The 26,313-nt window shown below is 40.0% G+C and overlaps 1 protein-coding gene across 1 annotated transcript in view; it reads left to right on the forward strand.

Annotated features, from left to right (window-relative positions):
• LOC124774965 (nuclear pore complex protein Nup214-like) overlaps positions 1-26,313 on the forward strand; it is a 131,360-nt gene that overhangs the window by 22,235 nt on the left and 82,812 nt on the right. Inside the window, 2 exon segments of the mRNA XM_047249692.1 lie at positions 10,341-10,531; positions 21,601-21,765. Coding sequence (XP_047105648.1) covers positions 10,341-10,531; positions 21,601-21,765 — 356 coding nt within the window.

The following is a 26,313-nucleotide window of genomic DNA, read 5'->3' on the forward strand; positions in this document are numbered from 1 at the left end:
TACTGGCAGGGTTACTAAATCCTTTGCCCCTGAAAACATCACGTTGGGCCAAAAATGGCCAGGTTGTGCTGCAACCTCCAGAGCAAAATCAGGAAAGGCCTGAGATTTTTAGAAATGGGTCGACTACAAAAGGTAAAAGTACCAATGAAGCTGTCTCTGTCAGAGGAGCAGAAGGTTGTGGAGGCTGGAATAACTGTTGGTTCACCAGCATACCTCAGCCACTGGTGAGTGGAGGTGGAGGAGGAGGAGGAGGAGGAGGGGGGGGGGGGGGGAGGAGGAGGAAGACAGGCATCAATTCAAATTCTGTGGGCTCTGCAGTGGCCTCCCACCTGAACAACACTGTGACCAACCCCATTGCCCGCTTGATTTGGTGCTGGCTTGTACCTATGCTGCAATGGTCATGTGCGCAACTGACTGGAATGACAGATCTGCTACTCCTGTCCAACCTCCACCACAAAAAAATGAAGACCTTTATGGTCTGTCAGGATGCCTGGTGGCCACCCTTGCTGACATCCTATAGCCGGCCTAAGTGGCAGCCCTGCGAGAAAAATGTAGTGGACTGTAACAATCCTGGACATAAGACTCGGGGTGCAACAGATCCAAAAGACACTGTGGCTGGTGCCCACACAAATGTTCTGCCAGACTGCACCTGTCATTGCCCAATGTGTGACAAGAAAACTAGACAGTGTGTCATTGTGAGACATTGCAGAAAAGGGTTTCTTGTTTTGGGTTTTAAATGTTCGCACAAATTGCTCCACTTCACAGTTAGAAGCCAGGTGAAATGGGGCTGTAGCCAGATACTGAACACTATTGAAAAGCAAAAATCTGCAAACTCTTGTGACTGACCATTATCAGAGTCAAGGCTCCCGGGATTGCTCTTGATAGCAAAAGTGACAAACAACAAGTGATTGGTTGCAGTCAACATCATGGAGGACAGTTTCGGTATGTGTAACAAATATGACAATGCATCGACCACCAGCCACCATGTGCTTCCCAAAAAAGGGCAATTCAATCTCAATGTAGACAAGTGTAATGTGCTGCGAATACATAGAAAGAAAGATCCTTTATCATTTAGCTACAATATAGCAGGTCAGCAACTGGAAGCAGTTAATTCCGTAAATTATCTGGGAGTAGGCATTAGGAGTGATTTAAAATGGAATGACCATATAAAATTAATTGTCGGTAAAGCAGATAGCAGACTGAGATTCATTGGAAGAATCCTAAGGAAATGTAGTCGAAAAACAAAGTAAGTAGGTTACAGTACACTTGTTCGCCCACTGCTTGAGTACTGCTCACCGGTGTGGGATCCGTACCAGGTAGGGTTGATAGAAGAGATAGAGAAGATCCAACAGAGAGCAGTGCGCTTCGTTACAGGATCATTTAGTAATCGCAAAAGCGTTACGGAGATGATAAATAAACTCTAGTGGAAGACTCTGCAAGAGAGACACTCAGTAGCTCGGTACGGAACTTTGTTGAAGTTTCGAGAACATACATTCACCTAGGAGTCAAGCAGTATATTGCTGCCTCCTACGTATATCTCGCGAAGAGACCATGAGGATAAGATCAGAGAGATTAGAGCCCACACAGAGGCATGCAGACAATCTTTCTTTCCACGAACAATATGAGACTGGAATAGAAGGGAGAACCGATAGAGGTACTCTAGGTACACCGTCAGGTGGCTTGCGGAGTATGGATGTAAATGTAGATGTAGAAAGAGCTTGGAAAGTTGACATGCTCCTTGTCCTAATCACACTCTGGGACTGACCAAGCAGGAAACTGATGTGCTGGCACAGCCGTGTTCTGTGGACAGTCCGTGCAGTGCGACTCAAGATGTTAAATATCAGAACCGATCACTGGCCAATTGAGATGTCGGTGCGCCATATGGGACATAGTCCAGAGTGACACATGTAGCAGGTGGAGTATGCAAGGATGCTTTGCCAGAGGGATGACCACTCAACAGCTTTGCTTTCCGTCATCAGGATGAGTAACCCCTGGACAGTGTCGAACTGATGCCACAACAGAGAAAAACGTATGCCATGTTGGATCTGCTCTAGAAGGAGCAGGCTCAGATCATCCCATTGGGACTGCCGAAATGATTTTCCAGAAAAGAGGGTTGATGGCTTTGGCAGCCGTGACCTCCTGTGTTGTCAAAGGAAAATCTGGTGATGTCTGCTGCAAGGTATCACCCAATGCAAAAACTAGAACCTCCTGTTGATCAAACTCCAGATCGGGTCCTACTGGCAACTGCAATAGCACATCTGCATTAGTATGCTGCACGGTTGGACCCAAAACAGATGTTGTAGCAGTAAGTACTGAGAAATAGGGGCAACTTCTGCAACCATTGGGTAATCCAATATGGTAACTTAAGAGTGAGGGCTTAATAGGGAAACCAGAGACTTGTGGTCACTAATAAGACAGAACTTTGCTAAATAAAAAAAAAACACCAGAAATGGTACCCAGTGTCTTCTTTTCCACCTGTGATTAATTACATTGCACTGTGAAAAGTGTTTTCAATGCGTAAGTGATGAACTATTCGGTTCTGTCTGGACTGCGATGCAACAGAACTGCAGCAATGCCTTACTGCAATGTGTTGGTGGCCAGAGTTAACTGTTTATCCAGCATTAAGGAAGCAAAATGGGGAGAGCAGCACAAACACAACGTGAGAGACTGAAAAACCCATTTACAGTCCTCAGACCAGAAGAATTTTGACACTATTTTGATAAAGCTGGTTAAGAGAATGGCAGACATGTGGGGCGTGGGTAATCAACTTAGCCTAATAAGAAATCTTGCATAAAAAAGACTGGAGCTCCTTCATGTTCTGGGGTGCCAGGTTGATGATAAGTGTGATGTGCTCATTCTTAGGGATAAGGTCATCTTTGCTAAGAACATGTCCCAAAAGTCCACATTTGGGGAAGGGGAGGTATCTACATTTTTACAGTTTGCAGTGAAGACATTCATCAGAAGTCATTGGCACCTTTAGATTTAGTAAATGCTCTTCTCATGTGGAGCCAGTATCCAAGATGTCATTGAGATAGTTTACACAACAGGGAATATCCCGAGTCAACTGCTCCAGATATAATTTGTAAATTCCTGGCAGAGACAAAATTCTAAAGGCAAATGATTAAACTAGTAGAGCCCATAGGGGTTGTTGAGCACTAAGAAATTCAGAGAAGCAGCATCTAACAACTACTGCAAGTGCACATTCCGCAAGTTGAAGCAGAAGAAATACAGGTCCCCTGGCATTTTGCTGCAGGTGGGTGCTTGCAGGCTGGAAGGCAGGATGGCAGCCACTGGTGACACCGACACTTGAACTGGATCCAAGGATGTGCCCGGAGGCAGGAAGTGGCTGCAGCAGAGACGGTGCTAGCTATCCATGTGGCACCTTCAGCTGCTGTGTATGGCCATCTGCACCTGGGGCCTGATGAACTCATGGAGGGCTGGTAACAAAAATGGCAGCTTCAGCTGCTGTGTATGGCCATCTGCACCTGGGGCCTGATGAACTCATGGAGGGCTGGTAACAAAAATGGAGGAGGGTGAGCAAGGCCTAATATCATATGGGGGCATAATTGGCAGAATGGCCAGAGAGGTCAGAGGTGAAGTAGGAGAACCAGATGCAGGAAGAAAGGATGATGTCATAGGCATGTGAGGAGGCGGAGGTGGCCAGGCCTCCCTGACAGAATCCAACACTCGCAGCGACCAAACCCGCAACTGCAGACAACCATCCCAAGTGTGTAGCACATGGTCGTAGGTGCCTTGAGAGGTCTTGGTGTAGAGTCCAGTAGATTCAGCAATGTGCATGGCTGGCAGTCCTTCAGTGGCTCTGCTAGGCTTTTCTCACTGATGGGCATGGTCCTATAGTAACTAAGGAAACGTGTGAGAGCCTCTATTGCAGGGGCATTAGCAATATAATTCTACATTTGCATGTTAAAATTTCGGACTAGGTGTTCTGCCTCCTTGTGCACGCGAGGGCGGAAAAGGGGTGCATAAACATGATGAATACCATGGTATGCACAAAAATTATGAAAACACTGAGAGACAGAAGTGTGGATTGTTGTCAGTTACCAGCATGTGGGAAAGGCCTTCAATGGAGAATATTAGAGTGAGAGCCCCCGCTGCATTGAATAACGTGGCCAGGGATTGGCCTGGTGACATTCACATTTAGAACAAGGAGTGATTATGCATGAGATGCCAAAATGATTCTGATGTAGTATATGAAGAATGTCGTGCCTGAGAGATACTTCAATGATCACCCTTGTAACAACACATTCTGTGGACAAGAATATGATGCCATCGATGAGCATGAGTCTGTGCTGAACAGCGAATAATTGCAGATGTTATCTGATGCATGAGCCAAAGGTCACTTGGACCCTCCATGCTGATTGTTTTGTTGCTTGTGATAGGGAACAGGGTAGGGGCTGGGGCTTGAACAACGTGAGAACTGATAATAGTGAATCCATCCACTGTCTGCCAAGCTTCCTTGTCGAGGCAAAAACAAAGTACTCCCTCTCGATTGAAACCAGGAGCAAGGTACTGTTGATAAATGCAAAAGAGCTTCTGCATTTGAATGCTGAGCCATAGGTCAGAAATGAATCTCATAATTATATCTACTAAGGAACATGGCCCACTTTTAAAGTCTATGGGCTGCCTTGTCCAGTAAGTGTACCGTAGGGCTAAACAGAGGCAGTAACAGCTTGTGGTAAGTCACCAAAGGAAACATAATGCTGTAAAGACACACACAAAACTTCTTGATAGTCTAAATAATAGCAACAGCCTCCTTCTCTATCTGAGAATAATTCTCCTGTGCGTCATTCAGTGTCTTGACACAAAAGCAATGAGCTGCTTTGAACCATCCACATAATGTTGTCAACAAAGCCCCCCACATCATATTGTGATGTGTCCATTACAACCACAAGCTCTAGTCTCAGTTGATAGGTGGCCGAGAACGGGGCAGAATGCATGGTTGCAGGCAGGGATCCAAGCAAATGCTGCACCTTTCTTAAGCAGTTGATTGAGAAGGTAGGAAATCGAAGCTGCCTGTGGAAGGAACTGTTGGTAATATGTGTCTTTGCGTAGGAATACCTGAAGCTCCTTCACATTCTTAGGAGGTGGAAGGGCTGTTGTGTGAGTATCGATTTGCTGAGTCCCCCCATGAGAAATAACATGTCTCAAGTATTTTTTAGAAGGTTGCAAGAAATGGGACATCTGCAAATTACACTTGACACCTTCGTCATGCAAGGTGTGAAACAAAAGACAGAGGTTGCGAAGGTGGCCCTTTTTGGTGGGAATGGTAACAACAATGTCGCTGATGTAATTGATACTACAGGGAATTCGTTGGGTAAGCTGCTCCAAATAGCGTTGACAAATTGGTTGGCGCAGTTGCAATGCCAACACCAATTAGTTGTACCTGTAGAGGCCATACAGCGTATTAACAATAAGAAGCTGATTTGATTCTTCATCAGTTGGCAGCTGTAAATACGCTTTCAACAAATCTAGTTTTTAAAAATATTGTACACCCATCAGCTTCGTCATAAGTTCATCCAGGCGAGGAATGGGATATGTGTTGACCAAGAGCTGTGATTAACCATCACCCTAAAGTCACCACAAAGACTGAGGTTGTCTGTCGGCTTGTTGGTAACAGTGTAGTCCATTGAGTGGACAACATGGGTTCTGATGTCTAAAGCTGTAGATCTGTCCAATTCTTCCTTCACTTGAATGTGAAGTGAGTGGTACAGACCTGGCATGGAAAAAAATTGGCTTGTTTTGTATATTTGAGAGTGATATGCACCATATAATCAGTAGTGTTGCTGGGTCCTGATGAAAAAAGGGATAGAATATTACTTCCACAAGTCATCCAACTCTTGATAAGTCACAAGATCTGATATTAAATAAATGGGATTGGAGATTGTAAATCCAGAAGCCCGGAAAGTCTCCAAATCAAACAGATTTCTATAAGTTCACTGTCATTAGCCAGAAATGTCACTGACTGAATCACCAAATTGTACATTGTTTCCACAGTAAATTGGCTCAAAATAGGAATCTGCCATGTATTGTAACTGACAATACAGTGTGAAGTAGCCAGCATTGGAAGAGAACCAAGACGGATATAAGTATCCACTTGGAGGTGTGTTGGGGTGCTGTTAATATGCACATTGTTGAACAGTTTGTTAGAAACAGTTGCAGTATCTTCAAATACATCACTAACAGTGTTATTGTCCATAGATTGAGGTATGAGAGGCACAGTGGAAGCTGACCGAGTGTTGCATACAGGTGCAGTGTGATCTTCCTTATGTCACAGATGGTACAAGACAGGGAATGTTGTGACCAGGCTAGTTGGCCGTGTTTAACAAAATGATGAGGGCAGAGCTTGTGGAAATTTTTCCACCATGGCCATAATTGTGTGTAGCTTGGGGACAAGGCACGCAGCACTACCATGACATCTGCTTCCAAAGGCTTACTGGAACGTGTATGCCTGTTGCTGTCTAAGTTTACAGTGCCCATGTCAGCCCAAGAATCTAATTGACAGCTTCAAATACTTGCACGACCTTTAGTACTTCTTTTAAAGAGGGATCTTCAAGCTGCAGTGCCCTTTGGTGAAATTTCGTGTTGGGGGCTGCCAATATGGTAGCTTCTCTAACCATAGTATTGGTGTATGATTTCTGAGATTTAGCAATAATGAAACTACACTTGTGTCTTAATGCCTGCAGTACCACAGCCCAAGTGTATTAGGATTGGTGGGGTTGCTTTCTGTCCTGTTAAAACTCCACTCTTGTGTAAATCACTTGAGTGTGCTTGCCATGATAGGAACTCAGCAAACAACACACTTTGTCAAATGACAGGGATACAGGATCCTGAAGGGGAGATAGCTTCCATAGAAAGCTGTACATTTGTGGGGAGATCCATGACAAAAAAAGCTTTAATGGAGTTGGCATCTGGTCTGTTACCTTGAAGGCTGCAAAGTGTTGCCACAGGTGTTTTTTCATATGATTCTCACTCTTTGTCAGCTTCGTTGTAGGTGCGGAATGGAGGTGGGGTGGCCAGTAAAGATTAGAATCTTGTTAACAGACCCATAAACATCCTGTCCAGCATGGCTGTGTGTTCCTGTTGCTGAATTTCTAAGTGCCACTGGTTTTCCAATTACTACTGTAGTAAAATCTGCAGAATTGACTTCAAAGTATGTACATCTTGACATCATCAGGTTTTCGTGTGAATCACGTGAAGAATGAACCTTTTTGTTGCCATTTGTGTAGCAATGAACACAACTGAGAATGCCAATAAAAATATAATGACTTCAGTGCCAGAACCATGAACACTTTCTATACATTTTCCTTGTACATAGCTGGATTGGTACCTGTTTGACATACAATTATATGTGAGCAGAATGAAGTTTACAAGAGTATAAACTGTTACAGCGTGAGACAGAAGCCACTTCGCTCTGGGTTTAAATAGAATGACATAGTATCTATCAGAGATGTATCTCTCTATTTTGTTACAGCATTGTTTGGTGTTACAAATTGGAGGAACCATTAGTGAACTAACTTAAATAACACATCTTTGGAATAAGATGAACCAGCATCTAACATATCAGCTATAGTTGTCATTGCTCATTAACCCTCAGTCATGCTTTTTTCCCACTCTTTTAATTCACCCTTTCCTATTTCCAGCCTTTCAGTACTAGAGTGTACTTTTTTCCTCTGTTTCTCATTCGACTGTCCCCCCACTGCCATTTGTGCAATATTTGGGTACATTCGTATGTCATGAGGTTGGATTCCATTGGAACCATTGCACGCAGTGACTGTGATCTAATTCAAACAGGAAGTAAGTCAACAACCAGTTATGATTCAGTCTGTACTTTATTGCAGAGCCAGATTTCAACTACAGTATAGCTATCATCATTGCATATGAAGTGAGTATCGTAGACTCGACAGGCTTGGAAATGCAACCCTTAGCATGCACATAGCTTAATTCAAATTCAGCTGAAATCTAGATCTCCAATAGAGTACAAATTGAATTGTGACTCGTTGCTGACTTACTTCCTGTTTAGACATTTGTATGAGCTATATTTTGGGATGCATTGCGAGTGATTTATATGACATGTTTTGTTGTCATTGTCAGTATCATCTTCATGATTATTTATCATATTCATTGATTATGTGCTAACTTCAAAAATAATTTTACAATAATGAAAATTCCGGATGGGATCAATCTACCGTATTTACTCGAATCTAAGCCGCACTCGAATCTAAGCCGCACCTGAAAAATGAAACTTGAAATCAAGGAAAAAAAATTTCCCGAATCTAAGCTGCACCTGAATTTTGAGACTCGAAATTCAAGGGAAGAGAGAAGTTTTAGGCCGCACCTCCAAATCGAAACAAAGTTGGTCCATTGTAATATGAGACACAATTTAGGTCGAATGAATGACGATACAGCTACAGTAGTTTGGTTCGAGTCGTAAGCTTAGCAGTTAAGCTTTACCAGGTAGCCATTGCTATGCGTCAGGCTCTCCGTCCGCATTTATACAGGTACCCTTCCTTTTTCACGCGCTTCGTCTGGTTTGAATTGATTGCTTATTTTTCTTTGATCTGATAAGTGCCGTTCTCTTTGTTATAAGTGTTTATGTCACTCTAAGCTGAAAATGCATTACTGTACTGTGTCCTGCATTGTTTGTCGCATTCTGATAATGAGTGTTTATGGCCTATCGCCGCTCGCGGCATGGCTTGCTTTTGTGTGCGCGCTACCGCCGCGAGAGAGAGAGAGAGAGAGAGAGAGAGAGAATCGTCACATTAGCGAAACAATAGCAAGAGACTGCTATTTGTTGTTAGTTACACTGCTGCTTTCTATTATAATGATCAACAAGAACCAAATAATAGACTGCGTATGACAGATGGTGTTCTGAACGAGAGTTTAGCGAAAATTTTTCTCCGTTTGAAAATCTTTGCAGATGCCTCTTTAGTACATTACATTCTGCATAGAAATTAGAGTCATCTTAGATTTAAAAATCTAGTCAAGTGCCGTGCTTCATTTCTGACTGTATCACTATTAGGACTAAGAATAATACGAATATAAACATGACATGGTATGTATATTCTTCCGCGTTTGCTGTTGTCTCACACTAGTTTCGTAGTTTATTAGGCAGACAGGATTTAAATGACATAGCAGCAAACACGAAAGAATACATGGCAAAATGTTTATATTCGTATTAATCTTATGGTGAAGAGAATACTGCATGTGATTCACAATTCATAAAAGTTCCTATTAGCAACCATCTCTTCTCACAGGTAGGAAAAAATTCAGAATGTAGAGTTGGCCATATTGACAAACATCCCAGTCTTGCCAGTCGGATTTTCGTAGCCCATTGAAATGCTGTTACATTCAAAGATGAACAATACGGAATTTGTATTTACTTCGTTGGATAATGTATGAAAATGCAGTGGTCGAAACTCGGGGGGGGAGAAAAAAGCTCGTCTTCCACCGTTTTTTAATTTATTTACTGACGCAGAGGTTTTGGCGCCAGTATTTATCTTTGTGCTAGCAAAGCATGCCTGTGTAGCGCTACATATATTCGACGGCAGAAGTTAGTTCTGGCGGCACTTACCAACATTTTTCAGAACTTCCGCTTACTTTGCACTAGATTCTAAGCCGCAGGCGGTTTTTTGGATTACAAAAACCGGAAATAAAGTGGGGCTTAGATTAGAGTAAATACAGTATTTATCTGAAGCTTATTGTTGTGTGTGCAGGGAGACTTGTAACAGAGAAGGAAAGGTATCATGTCTCTCATTACCTCACCCCCCTCCCCCTCCTTCTTTGCCTCCAGTTACTGACATGGTCCCCTCCCCCCACTTCTGTGAGTCTGATCAACCACTCGTAAATCATCATTGTTGCTGCGGCTGTGGAAGGGTGCATTTGGATGTCATTGCGATTGTGATTCCACCTAAACTGGAAAAACAGCATTAGCTCAAAAGCTAGTAGTGACTGTACTGTTACATGTGCCTATCGGCAACTTTCCATACAGATTCATTCAAGTGGTTGCCTTTCTTACGAATATAATGTAACAATTAGTCATGCCGACATTCTTTGTTTCTACCAGATATCTATTTGTTATGTACTTCGGCTTGACCTACATCCCTGAAAATTTTCCTTTATGAAAGAATTTACAGAGTGCTGAGTGACTAAATTTTGTCTCCTATTTATTTATTGATTTAATTAGTGCAGACTGATGATATTCACTGTTTAAATTTCTCAGAATCTATTCTTGCTGTTGCCTTATGCTTTCATTAATTTGATTCCTTTGATTGATAATGTTGTTAATGTTACTGAAATCGCATCGCTTCATTATTTTTAAGGTTGGAATACAGGAAGAAAGAACATTATTGCAGAAAAAAGTAGAAAATATGGAGGAATTTTGTCGTGAGCTTGAAGAGACAACACGAGCTCAAACAACTGAGGTGCAATCCCTGAGAGGCTTGATGATGGAGACATTTGTTTGGGTAGAGGATGCCAGATCCCGCCGACGGAAAATTACCAAACCACCTGAGTAACTACACAAACTACTATATACGGTTTTTGCTGCTATAAATAATTTATAAGGATACCGTATTTTATGTGTATTTATGTGACTGAATGACAAATTTAGTGAAGAGAAATGGTTAATACACTCATCAAAAGAAGTTTTGCATCATCCCGGTTCCCAGAACTTCTGAAGATAGACGTGGACCGTGGATATTGTATCACAGGCACAGTCGCTTTGACTGTTCATAGATGTCACTAAACCTGCCCAAAGATGTAAACAACCATGCATGAGCAGTGACTATTAGATGGAGGGGGTCCAACAGCCAATCAGTTCATCATTCCACCAGGAAGGAGGTACACGGCTGGTGTTGTCTTTAGTTCAACCATGCCTAGACGGTCAATACTGTGGTTCGATTGCGCCCACATTGTTACTTTGTGCCAGGAAGGGCTCTCAACAAGGGAAGTGTTCCAGTTGTCTCAGAGTGAACCAAAGCAACGTTGTTTGGACATGGAGGAGATACGGAGAGACAGGAACTGTCGATGACATGCCTTGCTAAGGCCACCCAAGGGCTACTATGGCAGTGGATGGCCGCTACCTATGGATAATGGCACAGAGGAACTCTGACAGCAACGCCAACATGTTGAATAATGCTCTTCATGCAGCCATAGGACGCTGTATTACGACTCAAACTGTGCGCAGTAGGCTGCATGATGAGCAACTTCACTCCCGACGTTCATGGCAAGGTCCATCTTTGCGACTGCAACACCATGCAGCCCGGTACAGATAGGCCCAACAACATGCTGAATGGACCACTCAGGATTGGCATCACGTTCTCTTCGCCAATGAGTATCGCATATGCCTTCAACCAGACAATCATTGGAGATGTGTTTGGAGGCAACCCGATCAGGCTGAACGCCTTAGAGACACTGTCCAGCGAGTGCAGCAAGATGGAGGTTCCCTGCTTTTTTGGGGTGGCATTATGTGGGACCTACGTACGCCCCTGGTGGTCATGGAAGGCACCGTAACGGCTGTGCGAAATGTGAATGCCATCCTCCGACTGATAGTTCAACCATATCGGCGAGGCATTTTTGTCTTCATGGATGACAATTCACACCCCCAACATGTACATCTTGTGAATGACTTCCTTCAGGATAACGACATCACTTGACTAGAGTAGCCAGCATGTTCTCCAGACATGAACCCTATTGAACATGCCTGTGATAGATTGAAAAGGGCTGTTTATGGACGACATGACCCACCAACCACTCGGAGGAGTCTATGCCGAATCACCATTGAAGAGTGGGACCATCGGGACCAACAGTGCCTTGATGAACTTGTAAATAGTATGTCACAACGAATACAGTCGTGCACCAATGCAAGAGGACATGCTGCTGGGTATTCGAGGTACCAGTGTGTACAGCAGTCTGGAGCACCACATCCGAAGGTCTCACGGTATGGTGGTACAACATTTACTGTGTGGTTTTCATGAAAAGTAAAAGGGTGGAAGTGATGTTTATGTTGATCTCTATTCCAGTTTTCTGTACAGGTTCCAATACTATAGGAACTGAGGTGATTCAAAACTTTTTTTGATGTGTGTATTTCACCTGTCAGTGTGCAACAAGTTTTAAGATGATCATGAAGCTGTGAACTTACGAGTCTCCTCCGTGTGCTTTTGCTTAGTGTTCACGTTATTGTTTACTTTGCTTGAAGCTCAGGTAGTTAACATTTTAATTTCTTCTGTTTCAACATGTAGCATGCTTGCTTTAGTAGCGTAAGAGAAAAGATACCTTTTATATCCCACTTGTATTTTTCATCCAAAAATGCATTTCAGAAACAAACTACAGGTAGTGTGTTTGTAAACTGTTGTAGTGGGTCATATGTTGACATCTTTATCACATGTAACTAATAAGTGTAAAAGTTACTACCTGAAATAAAAAATTAAAGGTACAATGAATGCTTCATCATTCTCTTATATGCAAGAGAAGCAGGATGAGTTTTGCTGACAAAAACATTTGTTGTTAAATTTAGTAGTTGGACCTTACTCTAGAGACAGATTTTGATAATTCTTTGCTGTTAAATTTTTGGCTGACCCAGAACAGTTGTTGTTTTTCTCATTTGTAATCGCAGAAGACCCCTATAAATTTTTGCACTGGGTGATTCAAAAAGAAAGAACAGATTTCATTTGTTTATTGTGACCAACTACAAAATGTAGAAACACATTGCACATGTCATTGGTTAGGAGAAGGTTGAAAGTTTTGACACAGCTGCACTGTTGTTTGTTTGTAGCAACATGGTGACTACAGCACAGAGAAATCATTTTGTATATTGGAATTTGTGTGAAGTCAAACCATTGTTTTGAGTGCAATGTGCATGTTGCTGTTGAATCAGCAAGAAACCGCCTCTGGACAAGGAGCTTTAGGCGGCGCGGTTTCTTTCGTCTATTACCTGTAGCTACCTGTGAACTCGTTGCAGCAGATCGCCGGTAGAACAGCCGAGCAGAAACCTACCGTACTGCAACTCACACCAGGCTGCATATAACGTAACTATTCCAAGAATCGGGAAAAGGTCTTAATTCTGAATGAAAGGTGGGAGTACTGGAAAAACTTCGGTATATTCTGAACCTTGATAATGTACACGTTTACTGCCAAGCCTGTGCTAATCTTAACACAGTCACACACAAACCCTTTCTTTCACATTACCAAGTTTATGGTCGCGTATTTCCTGAAATCTGAACAGCTGCTAAGCATAGATTGCTCATAAATAAAAATGCTTGCCATACTATTAAGTTTTTCGGTGTCTAATGCACTCAAGGCTTTAGTCACTGATCTGGTCAATATGCCATGTGGAATTACTGCCTTTTCTCATACACAAAATCACTTAAAAAATCTGTACTTTCTGAAAGACGTGCCAGAATAAATATATCTTCACTTTAAAACACTTTAGAAGCATGCAGCACAACTAAAACCAGCAAATTATAACATCCTGTGGAGCTCATACTACACATGACCGGACCATTGAAAGGCTGAGCTCCGACCACTTTGACTGCTGTAAGCATTCTATATCTCCAAGAGAAAAGACACGCATTCTGCTTTGTCAATTTTCTTTAAGACCAATAGAAAAACGTTATTCTCCCACATTAGTTCGCGCTCTTCATGACTAACCAATCAACACATAACACACTTTCGAACTGTACTTTTTCCCCGAAGTAAATATTTAGGATTCTGGTATTTTGTTTATACTTCACGTTTTTCACTATTTTTATTTTCACTCAAATTAGCTTTCCTTTTACCATAAATTTACTTAACACGTGATACAAAATTCCCCGTTATTTGCATTCACATTGTCTTAAAACTTTTTCTCACGAATTTGTGCAGCATTCATCATACAGCAGTTACCTACATTTTTTCTTTAGACCACATTCATACCGCTAAAAGCATATACAAAACTGTACAAACGTTAATAAACAAAATGGCCCTCAAGAAATGAACAGAACAGTTCACAAAAACATTCTCTTGACCTGTTTCTTGAATGTCTTTGCGCATTACTGTCCTTTAGCAGATGAAAATTAGAACTCTGTACTGGACTGAACCCGCTTCAGACCAGCTGTCACTGTGCACAAATGAGTCATTCTCCCGATACACAGACTGTAGACAAGAGCGATAGAAGGCCTCACACACCCTGTGATTATAAATTTTCTTTTTTCTCCCAAAAATTTTAGAATTATACAAATCATCAGTCCTGGCTTCAAATTTTAAATCTTTCAAAAAATTCTCATTCTTATAAACTAAAATCTTATAAACTTGGCAATCTACAACTAGCCTAGCCTAATCTTTAATTTCTGTATAAAAAATTGTTTCTTACGTGACAAAATTGATGCAAATGTTCAAAACAAATTTTCAATGTTTTAAAAGCTCTTTCAACATTTTTTAAATTCATGTTTCATGAAAGTCTTTTGAAGTTAACTACTTGTTCACTTTTTCATTTAAAGGCACTTCAGTTTGTGTCCTTCTATTTGATAATGGTATTTTATCCTACCTCAGCATCAGCACATCACTATCGTATTTTCGTCACATACATTTCCCTGGTTTTTGATTATGGCACCTTGACAGTGGAGCGTCCATAACATTCCTCCATTCTGCACATATCTGTCCTACCAGGGTTTACATGCAATGTTGTCCTTGAAACCGTACTTTTGTCAAAGACAACTTTCTTTACGCTCATCCTAATACACAACCTCTTCTTATTACAAGAATTTACAATGTTAAATGAAATATAACTTGACTTTAAATGAAAGTAAATTAACAGAGTGTTGCTTCTTTATTTTACTTTAATCAGCAAGATCAAATCTACTAGAAATTTTTTTTCAAGAATTTATTTCCTTTGGAAGAGTTAATGAGTTTCTTTTAGAGAAAACTAGTTGCTATTGAAAGCAAAACTTAAACTTTTTCTTTACTTTAACTCAACTTGAGAATATTTAATAGTGAAACACACATTTCACACAAAGCAATTATTTACAAACATTTTACAAAAACATAGTTACCACTTTTGCGCAGTGCCTCTTCTTCTTCATATATTTTTTTATTTACCAATATTAAACAGATATCAAACTTTTTTAATTTACGATATATATAATCTCCCACATTCATTCATACTCCTTTCATAATAAATGTTCTTCAGCTTTATACAGGTATATTTTTCGTATATTTGTTAAACTTCCTTTAACTATGTGGCCATTGTATATCCGTTTTCATCATTACAATATGCCTTTTTCTGACCCCTACACCTAAGTGTTCATCATCAAAATCTCCCTTATTTACTACACTTTTCACATCCGGTTACTTTCATTTCCCTATATTTCACTCATCTCCGGTAATTCTTCAGCTTCTGTACTTTCTCCTTTCCCAGAACATGACTCTACTTCAACTTGGTTGGTAAACACTTTCTGGCAATCAGGTTCTATCACATTTTCCGCTAATACATCACCCCTTTTGTCTGCAACAGAGTGCTTATTTTGTTTATCTCTGTCCAAAAAATCCCCTAAACCTCCGTTAAATGTACAGCTCTTTATGTAGCTCGTTTCGTCTGTTGTTACTACCTTCTTTTGCTCCTCACTTATATCCCCATCTGTTTAGTGCTAACACATACAAAGGGTTTTGCTAGCAGGTTCAGATACTACTTCCTGTCTTGTAAATGCTAGCCCTTTCACAGACAGCATTTAGTTTAATGGATTCTGGGATTCTGTACCATTTCTTACATTTACCCCCATTTGCTGTTGACTTGGCGCAACATCTTCCTCTCGCACTGGAGAATATGTTCGATAATTGTGCATCTGCTCCCCATTATTTTGCTGGATAGTGCCACCTCCTAGCACCTCTGCTCCTGCTATTTCCACAGTACACGCCAATTCTGTTAACGTTTGCATTCTGACGTGGTTCTGCATTATTTGGTGGTCTGACATTACGATTTGTGTGGTGCTCCTCAAGCAACAACTCTCCAAATAACTAATGAATTTATGAACGTCATCCCTCGGAGCTGCAATAATTTTGTTTCGCCAGTTCACGGGCACTTTACCTTCCAGATCCATAATAATTTGTTCTGGCTCAACTTTATTGTTTAAATATGACAGATTTGCCATCCACTTTCACATGAACTTTCTTACGCTTTCCTTTCAGGGATTAAACTTTCCCCCAGCCCAGAAGCTATTTAGCAACACCATTTGTTTTTGCTTGCCCCAATATTCTTCAAAAAAGCGTCTTTAAATTTAACTAGAGTATTGTACTGTTGAGTAGCAATAACCCCCCAAGTTCTAGACTCTCCCAAGAATTTAGATGTAATAAACCGTATTTTTTGTCTGACTGACCACCAACTAGGTAAAACACCTCCATAGTCATTCCATAATTCTTTTGGATGTACATTTCCTGTTGGATCAAAAGCGTGAAAACTGCCTGTTGGTGATATATAATATTTCCGATGATTCTACTACAAAATGATACCCACTACTGTTAGTTCCATGTCTGAGGTTAGTTTCAACCTGGCACAATCTACTGCTATGCTCATCCAACTTATTTTCAACCTCTTCTACACTTTTTACTTAATTCATATGTTTGACATATTCAGAACTGATTTTACTGTCTAACAATTTGTGATCATTTACACATACATACTCTACCGCCTCTAGTTTGACCTCTACTTTCCGCACACTTTCTTTTATCAAATCTACCCCCTGTTTGTTGTCAATAGCAAATTTTTTTAAGGCCTCTGTTAATTCACTTTTACAGTTTTAATGAATTGTTGGCAGTTATTCTCAACTTCAGAAATTTTGCCACCCACTTTACTTTCTAATGACTTCAAATCATTTTTCCACATTTCTTATAAAACAGCAGTCTGCTCTTAGTTTTTTACCAAGTTTACTAATTTTCTGACCAATTATTTCAGCCAAATTAGTATGTTGTTTGTTTCCATCTTTTATAGAACCCATTAATACACCATACATTTCTTGCATACTTCCAGGTTCTATTTTCGGCATTACTGTGTCCTTTTTACCTTGTTCCACCAGTACTGTACCTAATTTGGTATCCACATTTGACACATTTGATTCAGTAACACTACTGACATTGTCATCACACAATTGGTTGTTACTGATTTCATGCATAATGTCACTTTCAGGATTTACATTACGCCCACTAGTTACATTAACTGACACCCTTGAAACAGATTCCACTCCACTGTTTGTAAATAACATAGAAATATTATCAAAAACCTCCTCTTTTAGTTTAACATCTACTCCTTCCCTCTGTTCAGGTGTGCTAGTTTGTGAACCACTTTCACCGAATGAGAGTTCTTCGTCTTTTATCATATTTACAAAATCTTTATCATTTACCATGTTACTCAGTCTTTCAGCGCGCGCGCGCGCACACACACACACACACACACACACACACACACACACACACACACACACACACACAGATGTAACAAATTTAACTTATCTTTCACTGAACGCTACAGCCTTGGCGTTCTGAATCTGACCTGACCTGCTCCGTCTGCCGTACCAGTTTCAGAATCCCCATTTGTCATGTAAGTTGGCAGCACTGCCCTGCCGTACTGCTGCTCGTTGATATCGGTTTGATGCTGTCTTGGACTTCAATGCGCTCTTGTTGTTATTGTAACAGTTTAACATCATCTTCTTTCTCGTAAGTCTCTCTGGTGACTCGAAACGGGTTCCGTTCAAAATTCTGCTTGTACCGATTTACAAAATTTTTCGTTATTGTTCACTATATGGTCTTTCACAAAATTTATCTCAACCACAGATTCAATGTACTACAGCTTTTTAACTATTTTCTCGACACAGATGCACCATGTGCGGCAGCACAGTTTCTTTTGTCCATTACCTGCAGCTACCTGTGGACTCGTTGCAGCAGATCGCAGGTAGGAAAGCCGAGCAGAAACCTACTCTACTGCAACTCACATCAGGTTGCATACAATGTAACTATTCCAAAAATTGGGAAAAGGTCTTAATTTTGAATCGAAAGGTGGAAGTATTGGCAAAACTTCAGTATATTCAGAACCTTGACAGTGTACACGTTCACTGCCAAGCCCGTGCTAATCTTAACGCAGTCATGCACAAATGCTTTCATTCTCGTTAGCAAGTTTATGGTAGCTTATTTCCCAAAATCTGAACAGCTACTAAGCACAGATTGCTCTTAAATGAAAATGCTTGCCATGCTATTGAGTTTATCAGTGTCTAATGCACTCAAGGTTTTAGTCACCAATCTGTTCAGTATGCCATGCAGAATTGCTGTCTTTTCTCATACACAAAAATCACTTAAAAAATCCATAACATCTAAAAAAAAAAAAAAAAAAAAAAAAACCACTTTAAAAGCATGTAGAACAACTAAAACCAGCAAATTATAACTTCCAACAGTGGAAAATCCAGGATGGAGTGTAACAATATTATGAGGAGGAAAGTTGCCACTCACTGTATAACAGGGATGCCGAGCCGCAGAGAGGCGCAACAAAAAGATTTTCACACTTAAAGCTTTCGACCAGTGGGCTTTGTCAACAGTAGACGTGCGCGCACACACACACACACACACACACACACACACACACACACACACGACTGCAGTCTCAGGCAACTGGAACCACACTGCAACATCTCCGCTATATGGTGAGTGGCAACTTTCCTTCTCATAATATTGTTACAAATTATAACTTCCTTCAGAGCTCACACTACACGCGACCATACCATTGAAAGGCTGGGCTGCAATCATTTAGACTGCTGAAAGCATTCTGTATTTCCAAGAGAAAAAACATGTGAAGAATACTTCGTTCTTATTGGTCAGTTTTCTTTAAGGCCAATAGAAAAACATTATTCTCCCACATTAGTCCGCATCTTTCATGACTAACCAATTAACAGATAACACACTTTCGAACTGTACTTTTTCTCGAAATAAATATTTAACATTCTGATATTTTGTTGACACTTTACATTATTAAATATTATCATTTTCACTCAAATTAGCTTTCCTTTTACCATAAACTTACTGAACTCTTGATACAAAATTCCCTGTTGTCTGCTTTCACACAGTCGTAAAACTTTCTCTCAATGCAGTAGAACTCCTCTAATCCGTCACCTTCGGGACCGGGACCATGGTCGGAACAAAAAAAGGTCATGTTATCCAAAAAATCTAATATTTATTGCAAAAAATATAAAAAGACATTTAGTACAAAAAATTAAATGATTTAAGAACTAAAAGATGTCTGCACACACTATAATATGTATTGGTTTTAAAAGGAAAAAATGACAAATTACAGACTGTACTGTACTGTACTTAATAACGTATAAATGATATATACTGTAAACTAAAAACTGTTTATAGCACTTTTTTGTGCAAAACTATCGCTTTTTCTTTGAGGATTGGTTCAGATATTGGTGTTCCTTTCCTTCTTTCTTGACAAAACCATATCCACAATGCGTTATTATCAAGCAGTTCAAGTTTAGGCTTTTTTAATGTTTAGCGATTCTTCAGAGTGTTTTCACCATCAATCGTAACTGTATAGGATTCAATGTCTTTCCGATTCTTCCTCCAATCCTTAATTGTCATAACACCTACATTCAGTTCCTTTGCAATTTTTTGGAGCGATTCTCCTTCGCCCAGTCTCAAAGCCCTGCTAAATTTTCATTTAGTGAAAGAGTTACATGTTTACGTTTGAATCCAGACATGCTGAAAAACAGACAACTGTACACACAAGGAATCTACAGTAATAAGTACTGTAGAGAACACGGAATAAAGCAAACGACGATGTTTTTTAATCCCAGCAAAGGATAAAACTGCACAATAACATACAGTATAACAATATGCATAGCGATAGACACCGCAACAATGGCCCGACAGGCGTCCAGTCAGTGACAAGTCGGCACAGGCTCGCGAACCTGAGCATGGTCGGACTAGCCGGAATGACTGACCATCCAAGATTGAATAAGAGGGGTTCTACAGTAGTTCGTACGGCATTCATCAGTAGAACAATGATCTACATTTTTACTTTAGACCACATTCACGCATCATTCACACTGTTAAAAGCATGTACAAAATTGTACAAACATAAATAAACCAAAAAAGCCTTCAAGAAATAGACAGAACAATTCACAAAAACATTCTCTTGGCCTGCTTTTTGAATGTCTCTGTACACAATTGTCCTCTAGCAGATGAAAATTGTAACGCTGTACTCGAATGAACCCGCTTCAGACCATGTGTCACAGTGCATGCACGAGTTATTCTTCCATAACACAGTTTCTAGACAGGAGCGATAGAAGCCTCAAGTGGCATGCAAAATTCTTGGAAGTTCGATGCATATGCAAAGCGATAAGCACTGGTTGGTTAGGAATGTCTGATGAAAATGTCAAGCGTATCGGAGATGCGTTACCATTGAGCCCTTGGAATCCTAAAGACAAGCAGACCAAGAACATTTACTTCCTCAAACAACAGTGTGGTGTGTTCTGGAATTTCACCTGCATATGAAGCCTTACAAATTGCAGTTACTGCAGCAACTGCGTTCCGGTGATGGTAAAAGAATGTAAGAATTTGGCTTTACTGTTCTCTGGGATAAGACAGAGGACACTTATTCCGACCGCTCATCTTATTGGATGAATCGATGTTTCGTGTGTTTGGTGAAGTAAACCAAAATGATGTAAGAATTTGGGGGTCACAAAATCCTGATGTTGTCATCGAACATGAAAGAGACTCGCTGAACTGAATGTGTTTTGTGCTCTTTCTGTTCACAAAGTTTCTTTTTTGCGGAGGAAGCTGTAACAGGAATATCTGGACATGCTGCAAAATTCGTTGTTTCCTCAACTTCACAAAGATTCCAGAGCTTTCAATTTTGTTGTAACACCGTCCCACATCGTTGGATTGGAAGAGGTGGACAACAAAATCTTGTTCATTGCTTTTGGCCTCACAGGTCACCAGGCCTCGCAACTAGCAGTTGTCGTTGTTGTTGTTGTTATTATTATTATTATTATTATTATTTATTATTATTTTTATTGTATTATTTATTTATTTATTTATTTATTTATTTATTGAGGGATGCATAAAAGTCAAGAGTATTTGTCCCACCTATGGCAGTCATTCAAGAGCTGAGAAATCAAATAGTTGAAGCTGTTGATTCAGTAAACAGGGACCTATTGATTTGTTTGTAGAAGTGGACCACATATTTATGTGGTCCATATTTTGAGCAAATCATGGTGCTCATGCTGGGTATATGGTATAATGTTTGTGTGAACATGGAACTTTGAACCTTCCTCTTTCCAGTGAATGTGCAATGTGTTTGTATCTTTCATAGTGTGTTTTTAATAAATAACTAAAGCCTGTGCTTTCTTTTTGTATCATCCAGTATCTAACATGGGCGCAATAAATAAATAATTAAAAAAATGTAATAAAGACCCATGTGAACCATCATCAACAGAAAACTTTAAAATAAAAATGAAATTTTTTAAAGAAGTACCTGTTACTTTGGTGGTTAATGTTTTTTCACAGAATTATAGGACCCTACTTTTTTTGCAGTTTTTTTGAGTAATGTTGTGATGTTGGCAGGCTTGAAGAACTTCCGTTACTGCAAGACCTGGATCCTGTTATTTTGCACTACTGGACAAGCATCCAACAGTCAATGTTTTACGTGGAGAATCAGCTGAAACAACTTAATGATACCCTTGATCTTGATTGGCAGCAGTTTCAGAATGCCTGCAAAAAGAATTCAGGGTATGTAAACTTCTCTGTTTCCTCTGTTAGTTTTGACATAGACAAAATTATGTTTATATTCATTGTAATGTATTTAATTTTGACGAGATCCTTTGTTACTTATTGCTCTTATAATTCTGTTTGTGCAGAAGGGTACTGTTCAGGTCATAGGGGAAGTCAAGGGAGTGGCATCAGCAGGGATAGTTTCAAATGAGAACACATGAATTAGATAGGTAGATAGACATTTGTATTTCAATGTGTGGGATGCAAGAGACACCTAGGGGAGTGAACAGATCACTAGCTGCTTGAAGAAGCCATCAGTGCTGAGGTATGGTGAACCAAAGTGTGGAGTGAAGGAAGGCGTCTGATGCTTGTAGTGTGTGTCTAGCCAGCAGTTTCTACCCGCTGAGAACTATGTGTGGCATGAAAAATAGGCGAGTTCTGATGTACAAGTTGTGGGAATGGTCCAGCAAATTGATAAGAACTTGGAGTGTGAAGAAAAAAATGTTTTATATAAGTGAATATCTTTAATGAAATACTACCTAATTCTTCCAAGCAGATGGCCACCTGCACAATAACATTGAAGGAAATCATTTACCAGTTGTGCATCCATTCTAAAATTATTCTTGGATTACAACTGTCAGTAGGCCACAATAGATACCTTGACAACTACTTTAAGTGAAAAGGGAAAAAGAACATTTAATTACTCCGACAGTGAATATAGGAAGTATGTGGGGTATCAGCTGAAATGATGTATGAAATGCTAATTCTAAATTCAATTTAATTTCTCTGTTTGTTTCCTAGTGAAAACTGTAGAATGTACAAATCAGGCATCATAGATGATGTGGGTAGCAAAAGGTGATGAATATTGTTTTACGAGAAGGGGAACTGTACAAAATGTCCAGGCTTGATTGAATGTACAACTCTCAAAATAGTTCTGGGAAGATTTATATATAAAAAAAATGAACAATTTTCCATATTATATCGAAAATTAATAACTCTGAGAAAAATTTAAAATAATATAGCTTATTTTCAAAAGTAACAGGATGATTTAAAAAAGCAAAACACACAACACATCTAGCAAATATTATTAATAATCAATATGTAAACTCGTTAGAGAAAACTCGTGCAGGCAGCACAAAAGAGAAACTAAGAACATGTGAAGAGGGCTATCATAAACAATCAAGCAGTATGAAACTCTTTGGGATTTAATCTGTTTCCTCAAAAGTATACATCTTATTGGGCTTATAATGTTTCAGGTAAAATATTGAGACCTTAATATTATCTATGTTGTGGACAGCAGTCTTGCATCTAGTTTAATGGAAAGGAAAAACTGTGTGTGTGTTTTGGGGGGGGTGGAGGGGGGAGGGCTTCCCCCTGACAGTCTGTATCTCAGAATAACCACCATTCAAGCTGTACATTGGTTTCATTTTGTATACAGGATGGTTATAATTAAACTTTTGCTACTCGAGTCAGTGTAAACAGAAAACTGTTTGCCATATGGGTACCCAACTTTATAGGAATGATGTTCAGTATGTTTACTGCAGAATTTGTTTTTTTGTTAATGTTAGTGTCATGACTTGCCATTAGATGCCAATACTGGTATGGCAATGGAGGGTTGAAACACAGGCATCAATGTGCATTACAGTTGCAGACAGTTGACATGGTTGTGGACAAGGTGGGGAGGGCTTTACTTGTAAAGCTGTTTAATCAAAACTACAGCAATAGTGCTGCTGCTCTTTGTGAGTATCAACACATTAAAGGAATATGGAGAGAGTTTCCCTTTGTGCATTGGAGTTGGGAAACATGATCTCTAAGTCCAGATTAACTGGTGATTTGGGAATTGCTAGGAAAGGCCGACGGACAATTGCACCACAATTTATTGGGGAAGTCACTGTTGCCATGGGGTTGAGAATACTGGACGTAATGCGCAACCTTCAAGCAGGGCGTGAGCTGTGTCACAACAGCTAAACATTCCATGATCCATTGTTTGAAAAGTGCTATGAACAGTTATGAAATTGTATCTGTAGTGTGATTCCAGGCTGTTGTGAATGCAGTTGGTCATCACATTGAACAATGTTTGTAACCTGCCACTTAAACATGGTACACAATTAACAAATGTTACCCCTCTCATGTGAGAAGCAAAATTTTGTTCTTTCAGTGGTTTATTTATGTTACTTCTCTTCTAGATGTGCTTACAAATGTTTCCACAAAGTTTCATTGTCCTGTGACCATTTGTTATTCATGGGGGTGCTCCAAGTAGCAAAAGTTTAATTAACCACCCTGTATTTTGCTGAGTATCCCATCAGTGTAGTGGAGTTTAAAAGGATATGATCGTTTCACATGTAGTTGTTAGCAATAAAGTTCCATGGCTCATGTACTGTATTAAAAATATATTTGTGATACCTGCAAATTCCTTTGGTGATTGCTCTTTTCTGGTTGGAAGGCAGCACACATGAAGTAGCCATTTTGTGTTACAGAAATAATTTTTTTAATGCGATAAGTGTACTGACTAAAAACCCTGAAAAGTGTGGTCTTTTGTAAAATTAGTACACCCATTCCAGAATGAAATTTTAAGTCTGCAGCGGAGTACTCACGTTGCTTAGTGGCCATACAGCAGAGAAACGGTTGAAAGACCGAATTTGGTCTACAGAAACTATTTCTCCACAGAAGACCTCTGGTACTGAGTGATGCAGGTTTCGAATCTGCGCCAGATGGCATGGAACTCGATGACCACTAGAGATCTCTGCAGCAGTCATGCCATAAGCCGTGGCTGTGCGTGCTCCTGGCCCCGAGTCCAACGTGAGGGCGCCACTATGGAGCATGTGGTCCCAGTGGCCAATAGCGACATACCCTGTTGTGTATTTGGGCGGCTGCCTCTCACACAGCGAGTCAGTCTGGTATTCAGGTTGGGTTGGTTGATATCTCACTTAAAGACATCGTGTTTACTTTGCGTGTGCTTACTTCCCGTTTACGAGTGGATGTTGTTTTGATTTCATGGGGTTGTCTCTTGTGGCCCCGTTGCTTAATACTTTGTTGTTGATCTTGGGGTGTTGCTCGGTTGTCTGTCATCATGCTTGTCCTTCCATTCCCGTTCATCAGTCACGGGCCGCTCCCGGTTGGTCCTGCTGTGTTTTCATTAGCGGCAACCCTGCGACCATTCCTGTCACAGTTACAACAAGACCATAATACAGTTCTTCCTTTCAATCATCAAACAAATGCTGAAATGGCAGATATTGAGATAAGTAATCATGGAATAAAAACGAAGCTATAATTCATTTAATAGTAGAAAGGCTTGTGTACAAGATGAGGTACCTGTGAGATTCTGTGGAGATAACACAAAAGAACTTGCTCCCCTTCTAGCAGTGGGTTATTGCAGGTCTCTTGAACAATGAAAGATACATAGCAATTGGAAAAAAAGTGCAGGTCATTCCTGTTTTCAAGAAGGGTTGTACAGTAGAGGCAAATAATATGTTGACATCACTGATGTGACTCTCATGTAGAATTATGCAGCATGTTTGTATGTGTATTATAATGTTTTTGGAAAACAAAAATCTACTCTATAAAAAACATGGAGTCTCCAAACAGAGATATCGTGAATCTCTGCTCAGCTCGGTTTGCCCATGAGATCCAGAGTGCTGTAGACTTTGCCGTGTACGTTGACTTCAGGAAGGCACTTGATACAGTTCCATACTGTCATTTTGTAAACAAAATGTGATGATTATTGGAACATATTTGTGATTAAGTTTGAGACTGACATGTAGATAGAACTCAGCATACCACTCTTAAAAGAATAAAATGGCAGATGATAAGGTAATTTCAGGAGTATCCCAAGGAAGTGTTGTTGGTCCATTACTATTTACATTATACATAAATGACATAGCGAATAATGTCAAAAGCTGCAGGAGGGTTGTCAGCAGATGTAGTGGTAGTAGTCTGTAAGAAGACAGCAATGTCAAAAGGCTGTAGTGAATTTCAGAAAGACCTGCACAGGATCAGTAATTGATACAGGAAATGTTTGTTCAATCTGAATGAAAATAATTGTATGATTACAGTGTTGGCCACAAATCAGTGGAAACAGTGACACCAAAAATATCTAGAAGTAACCGTCCAGAGCAACCTGAATGAAATAAGCCTGCCCAATAAATTTTAGGAAAAGCAGAAGTCAGGCTGAGACTCATTGGAAGAGTTTTGAGGAAATATATTTAATCCACAACTGAAGTGACTTACAAACTACTTATTTGACTGATTCTTAATTACTGCAAATCAGTCTGAGTTCCTTACCAGGTTTGCTATTGAAATTATGATAGCTTATGGTCCATGAAAAATTGGGCAACATATTATTCTCTCCCACATACATATTGCGAAGTGACCACAAGAAAATTTGAGTAACTGGAGCTAATACAGAGAATTGCCACCAAGCATTCTTCCCACATGCCATTCGTAACTGGAACAGGGGAAAGGGAGAGGGATTTATTTGTGTATTTATTTATTTGCTCCAGGAAATCGTTTTTAGTACATTGTACATGTGATTTAGGACAAGCGGTAAACATAATTAAGTTATGACTT

This window comes from Schistocerca piceifrons, chromosome 2, assembly GCF_021461385.2.
Source record: "Schistocerca piceifrons isolate TAMUIC-IGC-003096 chromosome 2, iqSchPice1.1, whole genome shotgun sequence".
Taxonomy (NCBI): domain Eukaryota; kingdom Metazoa; phylum Arthropoda; class Insecta; order Orthoptera; family Acrididae; genus Schistocerca; species Schistocerca piceifrons.